General features: G+C 40.3%; 1 protein-coding gene and 1 long non-coding RNA gene across 4 annotated transcripts in view; one reads left to right on the top strand and one right to left on the bottom strand.

The window, feature by feature from the left end:
* Positions 1 to 527: 527 nt before the first annotated feature.
* Positions 528 to 1,555, bottom strand: LOC136001695 (uncharacterized). 2 transcript variants are annotated; one of them, XR_010607832.1, is made up of 3 exons: positions 1,241 to 1,555; positions 1,060 to 1,121; positions 528 to 572 (listed from the first exon to the last, which is right to left on the bottom strand). It is a non-coding gene; the product is annotated as an uncharacterized LOC136001695 (long non-coding RNA). The 2 variants fall into 2 exon arrangements; XR_010607830.1 differs by having other exon boundaries at positions 1,390 to 1,555.
* Positions 1,556 to 1,631: 76 nt separating this feature from the next.
* ABCD3 (ATP binding cassette subfamily D member 3) overlaps positions 1,632 to 18,911 on the top strand; it is a 31,366-nt gene continuing 14,086 nt past the window's right edge. The window contains exons 1-5 of one of the 2 annotated variants that reach the window (XM_065656279.1): positions 1,632 to 1,794; positions 13,292 to 13,328; positions 15,742 to 15,840; positions 17,458 to 17,546; positions 18,444 to 18,513. In XM_065656279.1, coding sequence (XP_065512351.1) covers positions 1,679 to 1,794; positions 13,292 to 13,328; positions 15,742 to 15,840; positions 17,458 to 17,546; positions 18,444 to 18,513 — 411 coding nt within the window. In that variant the 5' untranslated portion in view covers positions 1,632 to 1,678. Of the gene's footprint in view, positions 1,795 to 13,291; positions 13,329 to 15,738; positions 15,841 to 17,457; positions 17,547 to 18,443; positions 18,514 to 18,911 lie in introns of both variants that reach the window. The other variant, XM_065656278.1, reaches the window with a different exon arrangement.

The raw sequence follows: 18,911 nt of genomic DNA, 5'->3' as shown, positions 1-18,911 counted from the left end.
TACTTTAAAAATTCAGTAAACCTGAAAACTTGTAGAAATTTTCATTTTTGTAATGATTTGAATACAGGAAGTTTACTTCGATGAAGAAACTACCTCTTTTTAGGTTCTCATATCTACCTACTGCCAAAGTACCTAAGATTTTTAAAAAACGAGATATTTTTACAAACATTTCTTATAAACCAAGATTAATTTGTTAATGCCGTGCAGTTCCACTGTGTATTTTCCTGAGGATCAGGAACACTTTAAATAGTTTATAGTATTTTTTCCCAAAACACCAGTGTACGGCAGATATTTTAAAGCAGGAAGATCACTGGTTTGTCCAAGGTCACAGAACAGGTGCTAGAGAACTGGATTCAGTAGTCCTGACTCTAGTGCTCTAGAAAGTATGAATGATTTATGTTTTGAAACTCTGGGTTTTACAGCAAAACACAAACTCGCCCCAAGATGCCTGATGATACCAAGGATGGGGAGAGGAAGCAAAAAAGAAAAGTGTATGTGGTGATTCACAATGAAGAAACAGATTACTTCCCTTCAAACTGCAGCTTCAGCCCTGCTACTCCAGGCAGACATATCTGAAAAAAAAATGAAAATACTTGATAAGTGGACTGACTTATGTGCACACACTTACACTACAACAAAAGCACAACATTCAAATGTATTCAAATTAAACACAGGCAAATGTATGAAAACCTTTTTTAGACTAAAAATAGGTACATTGATTCTAACCACATTTTGATTTGCATTTGTTTGACCAGATAAATAGTTTTGTCATTTCAGTGTTAACCATTGCACCAATTCAGGCTTTAGATACGTAACTGACCAGTTTCTGCAGAAAGTACAGCCGCTTCACATACAGTATCAAGTGTCTTTTTGAGGAATATGACCACGAGGGAAGATCCAGTGTAAGCAGTGGGTATTTTTGCTGGTACAGCTTGGCTTGGCAAACTGTTATTAACTCTGCTGGCAAAAGCACCGGTGCGAGCACAACTGGGTTTGTAGAAGGCTGGTGGGTGCCCTGGGGGGCTCTGCCCGTGACAGGGGCTGTTTTCCCGGACTTACACAGGTGACAACTCATTCCATCCTCTGGCTGAAAGTCAATCTTGGCAGCACGTCTCACGGCCCTAAAAAAAAGAAAAAAAAAAAAAGTGTGGCAAAACCTAATAAAAGTCTCTCTAAAGGGTTTCTTTTGTGTTGTCTCCGCACTTAAATGGCATTCACAATTCGCACTCGGAAATCGCACCGTAAACCCGCACAGAGACCGCCCCCGTGGAAGCGAATGCCCGGAGCCCACACGGCAGGAGGCGCCGAGCCGAGGGCGCCGGAGGCACTTGGAACACAAGCTGAGGCCGGGTGCGGGGCAGGCCCGGCCGCCAGGCGCCGCGGTCCGACCTGCGGGCTCGGCCCCGCCGGCACAGGAGGAAACGCCCCGTCCCGTTCGCCCGCTCCCGCCGGCCGGCGCGGGGGATGGGGAAGCAGCGCTGATGACTACGGGCCCGGTTGCACAACCCGCCCGCCGCCGCTCCCCGGGCGCAGCCCCGCGCCGCTCGCTGCCGGCCCTCCCGCCGGCTGAGGCGAGGCCGGCCGGGCCCCGCCCTCTCCCGGCATTCCCTGCGCCTGCTCGGCTGCGCTCGGCTCGGCTCGGCTCGGCTCGGCTGGGCTCCGCGGCTGCACTCGCAGCATGGCCGCCTACAGCAAGTACCTGACCGTGCGCCACTCCGCCATCGCCGGCGCTACCGCCGCCGCCTGCGCGCTCCTCTGCCTGCTCAACAAGCGGCGGGCGGCAGCGCAGCACGGGTGAGCGGGAGGGCCGGGGCCAGGCCCGGGCCGCGCGGGCGGGAGCGGCGCCGGGGACGAGCCGCGGTGCGGGCGCTGGGCGGGCGAGGCGGGCGGAGCTGCGGCCGCCCCCCTCATGGGCCCCGGTCCCGCCGGAGGGGCAGCCCGGGTCCCGGCTGCTGCCGGCGCCATCCTGCGGGGGGTGGCTCCTGTGGAGCGGGGCCAGGCTGCTCCCGCCTCCGCCCGGTGCTCCTCCCGCGAGTATCCAACCACCGCCACCTTGTTACTCAAATTATATTCGTTTTCTCCATTTTCCTGACTGTGAACTGATAACTTACGAACAATTGACTTCTAGGGGTGGCCTAGGACGCCCTGTCTGCCTGGGCAAATAATGGGCCCTAGCCGTGGCTTCGGTGCTGCCGTGTGGCAGCGAGGGACACGGGTGACACTTCAGGGAGACAGTGTCTGGGGACCGTGCCGCACCGCTCAGCGCGTGTAGGCTGTGTGTTTGTTCATCTGCTGTAAAGCACTTGGCTACCATAAGGTGTGGCAGGTGAAGAACGTGCCTCAGACTCAATCCTTGCGTGATTTTAGCGTATTTGTGGATGTAGATAATTGACCGTATGCTAAAGACCTGGTATGTTACGTGGGACAGTTAGGTATTGTGTAGTTGCTACAAATTTATCCTGGTGCTAGATGTTGACAGTGGAATGGACTTGCTCAACAGACTTAAGTAATAAGGTGCTGATGAAGCAATCATCCAGTTTTATTTTATCTAATTCCTTTCATACGCATGATATCTTTAAGAGCTTCATGAAGTTAGGTAACTTTGTCATATATCATGTCAGAAATGTATATGCTGCTGACAATTCACGCATTTGCTACCTTACATTGTTTGCATGAGAGTAGAAGCAAGATCCCAAACTATTGCTAAGAGTTACTCTTCTGTCAGACTCGTAGGGAGGGATGATATTTATCGGGTATATCTGCTTAATTTAGTGAAATGCCGTTGTAAAAAAGGAGAAAAGCTGTATAGAAAAGCATAATAATGGTGAGCTGGGAGAGTTACTGACATCATAGTGCAAGATTTCCACACTTAGTGTATTATAATGGTGCTTGTAAGAAAGACAGGGCCATACAGATGTTCTGGGAGTATCTACATTTCAATTCAGATTAAGAGTATTCTTTTATAATGAATCTCCCAGTTGTCCATGCTTACCTTGCTCTGCCTTTACTGAGGAGTCATCTTGGAGCACACAAACAAGGTTACATTTGGATTGGAGCACATCTTCAAATGCAGATGCAAGTCCAGTGTGGTTTTGAAGTGCATTTAGGATATTCCCAGTACTAGTAGCACTCAGTTGAGAGAAATAGGCTAGAACTTGTCTGGAGTAATCTCTCTATCCCTGAAATAAATATAATGTGGGTCTTGGGTTGTCCCTTTAAATTGTTTTGCTTGTACATCTTCTGATGCCACTCTGTGGGACATGGTGGTGGCATTTTATCTGTTAGCTTGAGGGTCAATATACTGAAAGTGAGCGTTGGCCTTAATGCTTAAGACTGTTTGGAATGCAACCTTGCTGTATGGATCTTCGGTTTTGCTAGGTACAGTGTTGAAAATCTGAGGCACTCATAAGTACTAGGTGGATCAAACACTGTTACAAGATTAGTGAGATTTGGAAAGTGGAGATAATTTATGAATTATGGTCCAGCTAATTCAGCAGTTGAATGCAGTTAAGGTAGCCTGACTTGATCCGTCCCTTTTTCCTCTGTCTGTACTGCAGTCTTTCTGATGCCTGGTCCCTCGCTGCTGTAATCTTCTTCTCTCAAGCTGTTTTGCATTCTTAAATCTATTAGAAGTGCAGTTGCTAAAATAAGTACCATGCTTGCAAACTTGATTGTTGCACTTGCGGTGTTGCTGTAGGCATTTGAGCCTCCACAGCTTAGGTCTTATTTACTACTGGTACTGTATTGTGGCCACAGATTCCAAACTCTAACATCCAACATTCAATTATTTCATAACAGCTGTACTGCTGCTTGAATGCTATTTTTGAGGATGGTTTTTGCCCACTGGTCTTTGCTTTTGTCTCCGTGTTTCCCTGCAAGGCCAGCCTTGCCAAGAACCTATATAGAATGCCACCTATCAAGACGAGGCAGTAGGTCAGCTATGTTGTCATTACCAGCAGCCCAGACAAAAGCATCCGGTTATTACCATTGCCTCATCCTCCTTTAGTCTCATTAGTTCATGTATCATTCATTTCTTGATGCTTTGTTGCCATTGTAAATTATACTTTTGGAAAGGATTGTCACTGTGCCAAGTCTGTGCATATTCCAGCAAAGTTGTGGTGGTATATGATGCTGACGTATAATAACAGGTGATAAACCTTTGTGCAGTAGTGATAAAAATCTTCAGGGCCTAGTGTACCCTCTAATTCTTGTGTTATATTTCTTTCTGCCTCTTTGAGAAGAGGGAGAAGTTGGGAGAGTGTGGCTGTCCTAAATTTATTTCTCCTGTAGAGAAGAATTTCACTTGCAATCTAGATAGTCTGGAAGAGGACTGGTAGAGTATCTGCGGCTTTAGGTTAACTGAGTAGACTGTGGCAGGAACAGTGGTGATTTAGTTTAATGTGTGTGAATTCCTATGTTCATCTTGATATATAATACCTGAAAATGTTGTCTCATGTTAGTGTGAGATGAATTTCATCTTCTTGAATTCTGGAAGGTGAAATTGTAGTTTTGAACTTCCTAAGGGCAAAGGTGAGTGCTGCAGACTTAAACAGCGAAACACCGGCCTTAACATTCACCGAACCCGGGAAGTGTTCTAGTGCAACTGTAAACTTTACCTGCAAAACTTCTTTCTTCCTCACATAGCTTATTTAAGAATACACATTAAAATATTTATGCTTATATGTACTTTATATTCAGAATAAGATATGCTATTATATTTCCTGGAATAACTTTTATTTTGTGTGCTTTTTTAAAGTTTTGCTGGAGTGTCAGCAACAGTTTAGTGTCACTGCTGACTGAAGTTGAAAAGTAAAATAACATACAAATTAAAAAGATATTCTTTTAGCAAATCAAATGTGTTTGAATATGTAACAAAAAAAGTTACAGTAAACAGATTTCTCATATTCTGTGTGTTAATTTTGATATAGAAGAATCAGTTACAGAAACGATAACAGGAAGGAAAGAAGAGGCAACTTTCACCTACTTTTCTGGTGTCAGACAATAGGGGCAAGGTTCAGGACAACTCATATCAAGTAGTGATGTATGAATAATTAAGCTGTATATGTTATGCTAACCTAAGTAGGTCAAAGATCACTTAATTAGTGCTAGCTGGATTAGTCACAGATATTCTTCTGTAAGAGCTATTACATTGCTCATCAGTTTTGCAGAACTGACAGGTGGTATCACTTACAGTTTACAATGTGTTTTAATTACAACTTTCTAAAATCCTCCGAAACAGAACAGCATAGAACTGTTTGCTTAGAGTAACTTGTGGATATTCCACATTACTTCCTTGGAGTAATGCGTGGAAAGAAAAATGCACTTATTTCTCTATTCGAGTTGCTCTCCTCAAAAGTCTGTTTCCTTGGAAAAAATTTCTTCTTGGGAGGAGGAGATTGTTATATATAAGTGCAATTATGACTTCAGTTATAGTGTTTGGGTTTTTTAGAATCATGAGAAGTTGTCTTGTTTGAGAGACTGCATTATCCTGGGTATATGATACAGGAGAAACCAAGCATTATTTCAATCCATCGTGAGCTGTTTCTGCAAACAGAAGTGACTCCAGCTCTGATCAGTGTCTTTACAGTTGAAAATGTTGCTCGCATTTAGGGAAATGACTCATATGTTTTGAAGACCAGTGGTTCTATTTTTTCCACTATTGAGTATTGGAGAAAGATTTACGGAGTGGAAAAATGAAGGAAAATCAGCACAAGTCAGATCATTATTCTTTGTACTTTGCCCTGTCAGTTAAAATGAAGAAAAAAATTGAATGCCCAAGACTTTGTCACTGAGCAAGGTCTGAAAAGACTGATTTTGGAATGTTTTTTTTCAAGTAATGTATTGAAATAAAACTTTGAACTAGTCATCACTGTTTTCCTAAATTATGTTTTGTTCTGTAATACAAGTGTGGTTTGGTTGTGTGCAAACACAAAGCCCAGATGTTTCTCTTCCAACAGCTGCTGTTACTAGGGAATAACTATAAATTACTAGGTTAATTGAACGCAAATGGTCTCAACCTTACTGACAATTCATGAGTGAGGATTTTATTTCATATTTGTGCTGTATTTAAAAAAAAATGGCCAAAACTGTTGAAATGTTGAGCCCCTCTTTACTCTTCTGTCCCCCAGCCCTTAGGTTTCTGCTTCTTCAATTTGGTTCACCTAAACTTTGTAGTTCTTTAAACAAAGACACCAAACCCATATTAAACACTCAAAAAGATGGTAAATGCTGAACTAAAGTTATACAGTATAGGACTGTTAAAGGGGAAGAAAGCCCATAATGTACAACATATGTAAAACGAAGTAAAGTTATGTTGCCTTTCATCCACAAAAATCTAATCCCGTGTCTGTTTTACAAGCTCTGTCTTGAATATTAGACATCGCTGCCTCAAACAAGAAGCAGCATAATATTTGCTTAATATTGGATTGCTTCAGAAATAAAACCTTAAGGGGTGTTAAATAAAGGAGCCTGATACTGTCCATTATCCATCTAGTGAGAATTGTTGCTGAATTTCCATGTAGTTTAAAATAAAGGACTTACACAAGTGGAGAATGAACTCGGATTACTTTGAAGAAGAAGGTGTTTAACTTCTGCTGGAAGAAGGGACTGAAAGGAGTAACAGAAGGTATTTGGAGTAAAGAGTTTAGAACTGCAAGATTAGGGAAAGGGAAGAAACAATTGAGTTAATAGGAAGGAATTTGTAATACATGGGAAATAAAAGAATTTAGAATCTTCTAGACACACTGGCCTTTCCTGTCACTCAGCCATGTCCATTAGCATCCAAGAGGATGCTAGGGTATGGACATTTAATTCCGTATAAACTGAATTTTTGAAACCCAAGTGTTTGGCATCACTCCTGTGGAGAAGAAAAAACATAAGGACAAGGACGAAGTATACTTGGGGCTTTAGAGGTTAGATGTGGTGAAAGCAAGAGGAAAGGCTCATGTGACTTGAGAGAGGTCAATAGAGTTGTTGACACAGGGTATATCAAATTGGATTTTACCCAGTTCATCTTAGGTGACACGCGACCTATATGCACTTGCCTGTCACTGGGCTTCTCAGCCGTTTTCTTCAGACAGAGTGGAAGTCGATGTTCTGCGTATGTCATTGGCTGCTTGACTGCCTGTCAACCTGCAGATTGGCAGTGATTGATACGAGCACGATCAGAAGTGATAGACACGTGTTCAGGAATTTGGAGGAGCTTTCAAATATAACAAGTTTAAACATATTAAGTGGCAGTTGTAACTTGAAGGAAGTAATGCATTTTAATTCTGGTTTTGTATATTTTTATTTATTTATTTATATATTTGTGTCTTTTTGTTAGTTTGCCTCATTTCTTTAGGTTCTGAAGATGTTTGGGTGAGCCTTGCTAGTGTACTCTGCATGAAAGGACTTGTTCTGGTTGAGTCCCCTGATCGTTTGACAAGAAACATGAAATTACATTGCTGCGAAACAATAGACTGCTTCCATGTATGGAGAACTTTTAAATGGGAACCTGTGCTGCTTTGTGAAAAGAAGGCAGGTGTCCAAAAAAAAAAAAATCTCTACACAACTACATTAAAGTAGGTTTATCCAGAATGTGACTGTTCAGTCCACTACTTGCTGTATATAAAGTAGCATTAAAAAAAATACAGATAGGATTACTAGAAAATGCATCTGAAATCCAGTCTTGTAGAAAAACCAGCCTGGGGCTCAGAAAACCTCTGTTCAGCTGGAGGGTACGAGGACAGGAGAAACCAGATGACTGTCCTGCTCTGGGCATTCAGACTGCCTTTGTTTTGGGTCTGGGTAGTTAATTAGTGGTTTCTCTCATATTAAGTTGCCTAAAATGATTGCTGTCTAAGGCAAGGTCTACTCTAAGTATGTGTAACATTGTGAAGCTGTGTTCTTTTTCACTTTGTAGGGAACTAGCTACAAGTCTTTTTCCACTGCTGTCTGTGAAGGAAAGCTACAGCCACAGCTTAGGCCAGAGCACAAGCTTACAGAAAAAAGGAACAGCTCTGAGGCTTTTTCCTTTGCATGTTATTTCATTATTGTGATGCAGACTTCTACTGAAACTTAAAATTTCCTCTGCAACATTTCTGCTTTGTTACCTTCTTATCAAATGTTTGTGGAAACTTTTTGAGCTTTAGCACCGCGGAGCAGTTGGGAGCCCGTGCCTGCAGCGACGCAGCTGTCAGTGACCTTCTCAGAGTCCCCTTCCTGGTTGCCTGAATGCATTCCCCTCGCATTATTTTTGGTTATGCTGCAACCAGCCACCAACCTAGAGCCAAGAAAACTGTGCTCTTGGTTTGTGTGCGTGCTCAGGGTGTCCTGTGTAAATGATCATGCTTTTGGACCGTGCCCGGGCTTCTGGGTGAGGTTGCTGCCCTTGACCTGAAACGGCTGTACTGTTGCTCTGGATTTCCGTGTGTGGGGTACACACTGTGAAGCTGTGTCTACCCATGAGTGAGCTGCGAGCAGCCCTATACTTTTCTCATTGTAGGTGGTACTTCTTCACACTGTACCGAAGCGTGCAGTTGCATTCCGTCTTCAGTCATTTGAATTGTAGTCTGTCTTCACAATGTCACAGTAGTATCTTGACTGCAAAAATGACGTGAAAACTGCACAAATAATCTTGAACTATTACAAAGTCATTTATCTTGCATGGTTTTTTTATTTTTTAAGTTCTGAAAATTGCACAGTGCCATTCTAGAATGTAAAGACTGCAAAATACAAATACTAAGGTTGCTTAGAGTTAACAACCTTTTGAAAAGCTCTGCTTGTCCATAAACCAGATATTCTTTGTTTGCACTTTGTTGGGCAGAAGCTAGTCATCCTACTCCACAGAAGGAAGGTAGCATGACCTGAAATCTGTAGAGTTTTTTTTGCAGTTAAGCACAACATAACATTTTCAAACCCTTATTTCCTCTTCACCTGTCACTAACCTGGAAGACTTACTTATCTCCCCCTTCACCTGCAGTTCCCTGCTGCAGTGCTTTGCTCAAAGTAGATTGCTTCCACTTCTGGAAGGAGACCAGTAATTCTAGAGGCAGTAATCCTTTAACTTTTTCCTGTTTGCTAATAAATACCACTGAACTAGTATTCCTGAGACCTTTCAGTAACTAGACTCAGTGGCCTCTTGAAGGCTTTTCTCAGTTTCTCAAGCCTGAGACTATGGAAGTTTGGAGAAAGACTTGATTAGTGTAGTAGTACCTGCTGAATACAGGAAGAGAGATATATATATAATTAAGACTTTTAATGCTTCCATAGAAAATTGTAAAGAAACTACGCAGAAACACTTTTAAAGTGTTGTTTCGTTTTGGAATATTCTACGTTCATATCCTTATCCAAAACTATTTCTATGCAAATCAATAGATTTGCCTCAGTGTTAAGAAAAATTACAGTTCTAAAATATTTCTATGTTTTTCCTGTATATGGTCTGGGTAACTTTTTTCAAAAACCTCACCATCACCACCCCTCTTTGTTGGTGAAGGCATTAAGGAAGCTCAAAAGTCTGCCCACTGTCTGCTTGCTACTTAATGAAGTCTGTTATTTCATTTGGCAGGTCTTTTTTTCATATGTAAGTTTTTGGTTAGTTTTGAGTAAATGTTAACTATATTAGTTTGTGCTTGAGTCATGCTTTCAAAATATTTTCTGCTTATATCCATATTGTGGTTCAGTTTAAAATAATGTTATTTTTAAAGCTGTAAAGTTAGACATTCATAAGTTCAAAAGTGTAATAATTTATTTTCCTGGATGAGATTGTTTTATGGTGCATGCCATACTTTTTTCCTTGCCACAAAGCCATCTTTTGAATATTTGTTCTTGTAGTCTTATTTTGTCACTGTATTTTTTTTTTTTGTCACCTAAAGCATGGTCCTGTATTCTCATAGTATCTGTAATGTAACTATTCCATTATTTTTGATAAAATCTAATTTCTCAGGGGAACTGATGTCTGGAGGTAAAAAAGCAATCCAAATCCAGGGAAGGGTGGGAGAAAAATCTCAAGATTTTCTGCTATAGAAGGAGGAGGGTGAGCAGTCACTGCACATTTCTGAGTTTGAGGCAGAGAGGAACAGAAATGTGTTTCATGTGGGACACGTTTCACCACCACTGCTGAATCCAGTGCTACTCCCCTTCAGATTGTCTGGAAGTTGTGTTTACTTTGGGACCTTTCACTGTCCCAGGCAGTCCAGCCTCAGCCTCAACCCGTATACTCAGGGAAGGGTTTCATTTTGGGTACCTTGTGGTGAAGTGAGAGTAGCTACACTGAAGATCAAAAGTAGAGCTCTTTTGCGATTTGATAGCAGCTGCCTGAATTGTAGTGATATCAATGGAATAAGCATGTGATGAATTGTGCTAACGCCAGCTGTATCGTAGCTGTTACCCCACCGCATCCCCCCGTCAAGCATCAGCAGCACTTGAGCTTCAGGGCACTCCTGTTATAACAAAAAGCACAGTGTGACCCAGGCTGGAGGGTGGTCCGTGTGGATGGGGTCATCACTGACGTTGCAGGTAAAGGCAGCCTCATGTTTGTATTCTGAGCAGTCCTTACGGCGTGGTGCTCAGCGATGGCCCCTGTGCCACAGGAGGTATTTGCAGCAGAGAATTTGGACAGTGTGTAGCGCTTAACCCTTCTTCACCAATAAGGCTTGTGATGCTCCAGCATTAAGTAAATGAGAGATCTGGAATAACAGAGAGTTTGAATCTATTCCAAAAGTTAGAGCTCTCTGCTGTAACTGGATAGTCTTGTTGTATTCCTGCTGACTAATTGAGGGTGTTATTTAGTCTTCAAATTCAATGAGAATGCAACCACAATTCTCACCAAAAAAAAAAAAAAAAAGTTCTACAATAGTATAATGGAGTCTGGAGTAGTGCCAGTAGGTATTGGACTGAAAAAATGAGACTCTTGAGAAGAAAAAGTCCTGCAGGAATCAGCCTGTGGAAGTTTCATTCTGGGCAGAACTATGGCACTGTCTTTTTGTGGCAAGTAAAATGATTTTACTTGTTAAAATAACAATGGATAGCAAGATTTAATAGCAAGAGCAATGTTTTTGGAGCTATGTAGCCACATTTATTTCTCTGCTTCTAGATCATCCATACTTCATATATAAAATAATTTCATTTCTTATTGAAGTATTAGTCTTGTTTTGAGCTTGCATGAATTTTTTAGAAAAAGAGAACACTGTTAAAGCTCCTTTTTTGTTAGGTTTTGAATTTACAAATACTTCAAATGTCAAATCTTATAAATATAGCTTATAATTAAATGTGAGTTCACAACTAAATATGAGGTCACTGTTTCTGAACAGTTTTTTCTCTTTAATGGATTATCAGTTTCAGCTCAGTTCAGTAGTTTCAGCTATTGAATTTCTCTCAACAGCTACTGTAGGAAAAAATGTCTGAATAAGTACATCAAAGGTATTCAACTGGCAGGGTAATTCTGGGCCTCAACTTCTTAATATAGTACTATTTAAATGTATTCACTTCTGATCCTTTTAAAGCTGAAATAGTTGTATATTATGAGTGTTGTGACTTCAAACATTGGCAGGCCTTGAAGCAGCAAAGTTAGGTATTATTATAGCATATCTGGAACAGCAGCATGCTTTAATTTTGCATTATTGCAAGTCATGAATCATCCAGGGCAATACCCACGTGGTGTGACCACAACTTATTCACTCCTAAGAATAACACTTTTCTCCTAGTCCCAAACTGATCCATACTCAAGGATACTTTTAAAAAAATAAGTCAATCTTTTGTACTTTGAAGAATTACAAGATATCTTGAGAAGTTCCTTGTGCCAGCAATACATTACTCCTATGTCACCGGGATGTGTTCTCTCATGTCTTAGGTTCTGCACAGTTACTGCTGCCGCAGACATACCCCATCAGGGCCTGGTGTGTTATAGGTGTTACGTCTCTTCTGAACCTTTATTAAGTTACTTCTCGCTCATCAGTTCTCTGCCACCCTTCATGTTCTTTGTTCTGTCTTTTGCACAAGTAGTCTTACAAGATTTTTATCTTCTCCTCTCGGGCTTCCGTCTCACCATTACGTTTAATTAAGTTCTTGTTAAACTGGCATCTCTCCCTTCCCACTTGCATGCTCTCCTCCTTCCCTTCTTTTCTCATATTCTGCTCCCTTGCCTCTTCCTTTCAGAATAATAAAGTTATTTCTCTTCTTTAGTCAGTGACATTCATAAGTCTTTCTAATCATCATGTATTAAAATAGGCACGGTTTCCCCCTAGGTATTTTCCTTGCAGCGCTTTAAAGCACAAGTGTGGAAGGATGCTGTTGCTAAAGCTGCGGGGCAGCTGGTGCTGCGGCCGCTGCAGCTGTGCTGGTGCAGGCACAAGGTGCGGTGCCTTTCCCAGTGTCCGCTCCCCTCTCATCTCCTGGGTGCTGTCCTGAAAGTGCATGGATGTTGTCGTTTTAAGGCAGCCTGCTCACAGTGTTGTAGTACGGTGGCTGAGGAATGATAGGTTAGAATTTCATGTGGGTAGCTGTCACTTTTAAACTACACCAATGCATAAGCTCTCCCAACAGCTTCATGTGCTTATCTGATGCTTGAATGTTCAGAAAAGCAGATGAACTATAACTGCCTTACATGTCAGCTTGCCCTTCTTAAAAAGAGAGGAAGAAGAATAGTGTTGTACTTTTGAATGTTTGTTTAGTACTAGTTGGTAAATATTTTTCCTCTAAGTGTTGTGTAAAATGCAGGGAAAGGAAGAAGGACAGAACAACCACCAGCTCCCGTTCTAATGCACACCTTAGCAGGAACTTGGTTTCACAGGATCTGACTTTTTTTTCCCCTGCAGTGATGTTTATGAACAAATAATCTTTATATATAGTAAAATGTGTTATTTGAAAGTTAAGTATATCACAAAATGAATCTGTCTGGCTTATGTAGATAGTGCTAAACATCAAAGTCGGGTTGCTTGGATTGCTGAATCTGCATTCATGTAGTTTTCATTTGTGGTCAGTGGAACCATGTAGCCATGCTTGCAGGGTGTATGTTAGAAACAAACACTGGGAGCTCCTGGTGCAGAAGCCAAGGTAAAGTGAAACTCAGAGGTAAAGAAGGGAGACTTAGTTTGCCTACATGAAACTGAATGCTGGAAGGAGTAAGGTTTCATTGAAATAATATAAAAACAGCACATAAGTTGGACATAAAAGGTGGCCCTCTTGTGAAGACACTGTACTGCTTTGAAAGAAATAGGGGTATAATCCCAAGCTTTCCTCTTTGTCTCTTCTGTGTAGAGATCAAGATAAAGAAATGTGTGTTAAGTAAAATACTTTATTTTTTCCTCTACAGTAAAAGAAGTGGAAAACAAGCGTTGCAGAACAATGAGGTAATCTTTTCTTCATGTATTGTATTTTTAATAATTTTAAATAATACTGATAGTTTTGTTACCTTTATGTCCCACAATCGTAGTTTTATTTTGGACAGAATGGTGGCTGTGGTGCAGATGGGGTTTGAGTGATACTTTCAGACTTGCACTGGTGAAACAAATGGAAGAATCAAGTTAATCACATCTGGCTGAAGTGTCCATAATGATATGTGCTTGATGTGTACTGTGTGCTTTTTCATCTCTTTGTGCCTTATGAATGTCTAAAGACTAGTGTCATAAGTTTGGCTGTATACATAGCAATGAACAGCTGCCTGTAGATTTGGAATGACTTGTGTTTGCTTTTTATTTAAAAGAAAGAAGTATGGAACAAGGTGTAGAGTCTGACCACTTCTAAAAAGTACTTCAAACTTCTGGTAGGAAGTTTGGCATTTCCCTGCTCTTTTGTATGTCTGTTAATTCATTTATTTGAAAAGGATATATTACATCCCTTTAAATCAAGTTTTTTGTTTCATATTCAAATAAAATACATTAGTTAGCCCAGAGGGCAGAACCTGTGATTAGAAATATTGGGTCATATGATGGTATGAATAGATAACTATTCCGTGTGCTTCTCTCTTTGCTGAAAACCTAAGAAAAGACTTCCTTTAGATAAATATAAAGGTGTGTGCAAGCATCGTGTTAACTTCTAGCCAGACCTTGACTGGACTGTCTGCCATAAATACTCGTATTTTGCACAGCCATACCTGTTTGTAAAAGTCTTAACTAGCCTCCTCTTATTCCTGCTCATCTTGGTTATAACGATACTGAATGAGGAATTAACAGTGTAAGGAAAAAAACCTCTGGGAAAGAAGATATTGGAATTAATGTAAGTGCAGCACGAAAGTAGAAATGGGTAAGAGATGAATGCAAAGGAAGAATAGGTTCAGGTCAGGCATGAAATATATTCAGTCAGGTGCTCCCAGCAATTTTGCCTGTCAGGTATTGTGTTTGTAATTTCTGTTACAGAAAAGCAATAACGTGTAGGGTCGTGCTTCATTAGGCTTGGACAGTAGTGTTTAGTAGTTTGCAATGCTTGAATTTTTGCGTGAATAATTTTTAATGGAAATATTTTTGTCATCTACCATATAGCATCCTATCTGGCTAGAATTTTTTTCCATAGCTTGTCTTCAGATTGTTTGTTTTTTCAAAAGAACAGGACTATAGTTGACTTCATCCCATGAAAAACAGGTATAGGCGTATTCACAGCTCGTTCAGAGTAAATTTGTGTTTGCTGGAGCTCAGAGCTTGGGCTTGTTGCCCATCATGTTGCATTTGTAAACAGTAAGTGAAGAGAATAAGGTGGGCTCTTTGTGCAAGTTTCTGTGGTTTAATCATCCTTGGAAATGAAAAAAATAGGTTGCTTGAGAGGATTGTCTGAGTCCATTAATGGTAAATCTCAGGCTACTTTCTTTGTCTTTCCTATCCTGTCTCCATAGTGGTTGTTGGTTTTTGTTGTTTTTTGTTTTTTTTTTTTCCCTTCAGGTTTCCTATCTGATTATGTCGTCGTGTTACTATAGACATGGACAAATTGTACTTCACATGAGACTTGACTAGCAAAGATAGCAGGATTAGGTTGATAAAACAGGACTTGTTTTAAGTACACATGTATACCCTTTCAATCTGTTTTCAGGACTGAATCCTTGTGCCACAATTGTCAAAAGAAAGAATGAAAACAAAGGAAATAAAAGATACCTGGAGCATTAGCTTCTTAAAAAGTATTCAGGCCAGTCAAGACAGAAGACTGTGTTATATGGAGTACACAAATGCACCTGACCCAAATTAAAGGTGTTTGGGTATAGGATGAGTTTTATGTCTGGTAGATTTAGCTCATTAGGATTGTGTTGCACTGGTTTTTTACAAGTAAAGGAATAAAAAATTCTGGTTTCACTTGAAGCAAGTTTCGTCTGTACAGTCAAGGAGTTTAAACCGTTGATTGTCTAGACAAATGATGAAAGGCATCTTTAAAAAAAGCCTGGCTGATGGTGTCTTCTGGAGACAAGCAATGTGAAGAGATGGCAGATTGCATTATAACTTGTAATGAAGTGTTTTAATGCTGTGGGCTGCATCGTTTGTGTATCACTTAACACAGATTTGAAATAAATATTATTTTGTATCATGGCAGCTACTTCCTATTGCAATTTATTTTGATAGCGTAGTTCTCATACTTAGGAGAGCTGTGAGAGCGTACACTCCTGATTTTTACATTTCATTTAACTTGTGTGATCAGGTCTTAAATTGGAAAGAAATAACTGCAAACACTGCAGAAGGAAGGTAGCTGTAAATAACTTGAGTAGGGAAAATATCAACATTTAAATAATACATTACCAAAAAAAAAATCTTGCTTTTCTTGTTTTTCTTGTTCTATGTGAAGCAGAAGGAGGGAAAGAAGGAGCGAGCAATGGTGGACAGAGTGTTTATTGCAAGAATATGTCGAATCTTGAAAATAATGGTCCCTAGAACACTTTGTAAAGAGGTAAGTATTGCCTGCAGCAACAAATAAAAATGAGTATTTTTGTAGTAAAGTTTTCTTTCATAATTTCATCAGGATTTAAACAAAAGCATATACCTTACTTGAATAGGACTAAATTGTACTATATGTTTTAAAATAGCAACATATCACTATAAATATCTATGTGTATGTTCAGTTGTTAGATCACTAAAAAGTTGCATTCTGCTTTCAATTACAAGAATAAGCAATTTACTGTCAACTAATAACTACTACAGTAGTAGATCTTTTAAAAGGGCATCCAGGTTTTGTTTGATGCAAGGTAGTACACTTCTCTGTGCAAAGGCTTCCTCTCTTTAAATAGTGTGCTATCCATCCGTAATTTTGCTTTTTTAACTTACATCTAGGCCAGCCCTCATTAGAAAGTGAATTTGTCAAAAAGTCTGTTAGCATCGTTTCAGGAAAGCTATGCAGATTAGAATTTAGCAAGATAAAAGTGTTAGCCTCAGCATCTTTCTCATGCTTTCCAGAACACTTAAGTGTTTGGGTTTTGTTTTGTTTTGTTGGGTTTTTTTTCAAAAGAGCTTTAGTTGAGCTTGGAACTTAAGTGATGAACTTCGGCATACATCAGGCGCAATAGCAATAAATTCCAGTGCACAGAATGTAGAGCAAGCATGGCACCAGCTGGCCTGGATGAGCCAGGGACCTTCGGCAGCTTGTTCACAAAAACGAAGTTCAGGGAATGTGGAAGCACGGATGGGAATGTGGGAATGCCTCTGAGAGCTGGCAGAGCTGGCCTCTGTCATCTTCAAAAAGTCACGGCCATCAGAAAGGTTACTGGTAATCCCCCCCAAAACCCAAACATCCCTTCCATCTTCAAAAACAACCATACTGGAAGCTATAGGCTGGTCAGCCTCAGGATATTCCCAGTAAGGCCCTGAGCAAATCCTCCTGGAAGCCAACTCCAGCCACATGGAGGACAAAAAGGTGATTGCAAGCAGCCAGCTGGGATTTATGAATGGCAGATCATGCCTTACTAACCCGATTGCTTTCAGTAATGAGATGACTGGCTGTGTGCCTAAGGGAAGAACAGAGGATGTTGAATACTTGGATTTTAGTGAGGCCTTGAGCCTGAGGTCTCCTCTAGTACCCTGACAGCCAAACCGAACCAGCTGGATGGTTGAACAGTGAGGTGGATGGAAAACTGGCTGCACTGTTGGGCTCTAAAGTTTTTTGATGAATGGTACAAGGTGTGACTGGTGCCTGGTTGCTGTGGCCCTGTTCTGAGTGGGGAGTTAGAGCAGGTGACCTGCAAGGTCCCTTGCAGCCTCTATGACCCTGTGCCTGTGGCAGAAAAGTGTCTCAGAACAGCAGTAACTTCTTCACCCCAGCAACTCTCCATCTTATCTGTCTGGTGTATCAACCAAATACACCTTTTTAGAAGACAAACGTTCTTCATAAAAACGTAATCAGTATTCTACTAAAAATATTGGTTGCTATTGTGTTTCCTGCTAAGTAATAAAATATTACATTAGCTGGGGTAGCAGAGTAATACCTTTCTGCTGTATATGGTTGGACCACTTTCTAGAAAGAGTGGTGAATTTTATCCATTGTTTAACTGTTGCACTTCTGGTTTTGTACTAGACAGGTTATTTGCTGCTTATTGCTGTGATGCTGGTAGTCCGCACATATTGTGATATTTGGATGATTCAAAATGGAACAGTCATTGAAAGGTATCTATAAACTTGTTATTTTTAAACATTCTTTCTTGTGCTTAACAGGGAAAGTAATCTGTCAGAACACATATTCAGACCATTTATAGATTGCTTATTTATATGAAACAGTTAGAAAACTGGTATAGTTGCAATTTTGGGGGGAGGGCGATCCCTATATTTTTTTGAAAGGAAAAGTATTAATTTTTAATCAACTGTTTTTCTGCTGTTGGACACATTTTTATTTTTTTAACCAAAATTGACTTATTAAATGATTTTCAGTTATTTCGGTCATATTTTATACACATTGTGAAGACTCTAAATCTTCTGTTGATCTGAACATCCAAGAGGGCACTCCAGTGTCTTAGTGGTTCTGTGACATAGACTCAGACATTTCATTTGGATATTAAGGCTGTTACTTCTTCCTACTGAGCTGTTTGCTCTTTAGATTGATAAACAATGCTTTCAGTCTTCATACTTTAGAAAGTGTTTTCTAGACTTCTGACTATTTTTGTTGCTCTTGTTGCTGATTGAAACAAGTCAGAATTTGTTAAAGTGTGATTCAAAATGTTATTGTATTTCAAGAGAGACCTTCAGTGCTTTGTAGAATGGAAGGACTGCTTTATTTCTCTCCTGTTAGAATCTGTGAAAGCAAAGAACGAAAGGAACTGCTATTCTGTGACCATGAAAATCTGAGCCCTTAACGCAGGCAGTTACTGCAGGAGCAGAAGGCGGATAATTGCTTGGTCTGTCACCACTTAACTTACAGAAATCTGTGATACTTGATCCTACAGCTGATACTGCAGGTTTCCACAGTGATTTTTTTTTTTTTTTTCCCCTCTGTGTGGTCCACTTAAGACATGCTAGTTTAGACTTTGTTTTTCTTGTAACTAACTCTTAGCTGATGGTCATTTACAGTGCAATCATTGGCCGCAGCAGAAAAGATTTCAAGAAATACTTGTTCAACTTCATTGCTGCAATGCCTGCTGTGAGTATTTTCCTTGTGCCAGCCACCTAGTAGTACATATTTAAAACATAAATTAAGAATTTCAGGAAGAGACCTCAAATGAGTGTCTTAAACCACCGTCAAAATTAGTTGTTTTACATGCAGGTGTGTATTAAGATACATTTCATTTTCTGCCATCAGTGTGTGGGAGACTTCATCAGCATGTTTCCCTATTGATTGCAACTATTTTTCTGACATACGTTTAGGTCTTCAGGTTGGTTTTGTTGGTGGCAATTTTGACTTATAGCTTAATGTGCCATCTGTAGTACTGCATAATAACATCTTATGGACTGGATAATGTTTCAACATGCTAGGTATGGGATTCTTTTGGCACCATCGAAGATGAAAATTTTTTCTTAGTCTTTAATTTTTGTATTTCT

This window comes from Caloenas nicobarica, chromosome Z (assembly GCF_036013445.1).
Source record: "Caloenas nicobarica isolate bCalNic1 chromosome Z, bCalNic1.hap1, whole genome shotgun sequence".
NCBI classification, from domain to species: domain Eukaryota; kingdom Metazoa; phylum Chordata; class Aves; order Columbiformes; family Columbidae; genus Caloenas; species Caloenas nicobarica.
The sequence above is the reverse complement of the archived record's forward strand: the minus strand, read 5'-3'. Positions and strand labels throughout refer to the sequence as shown.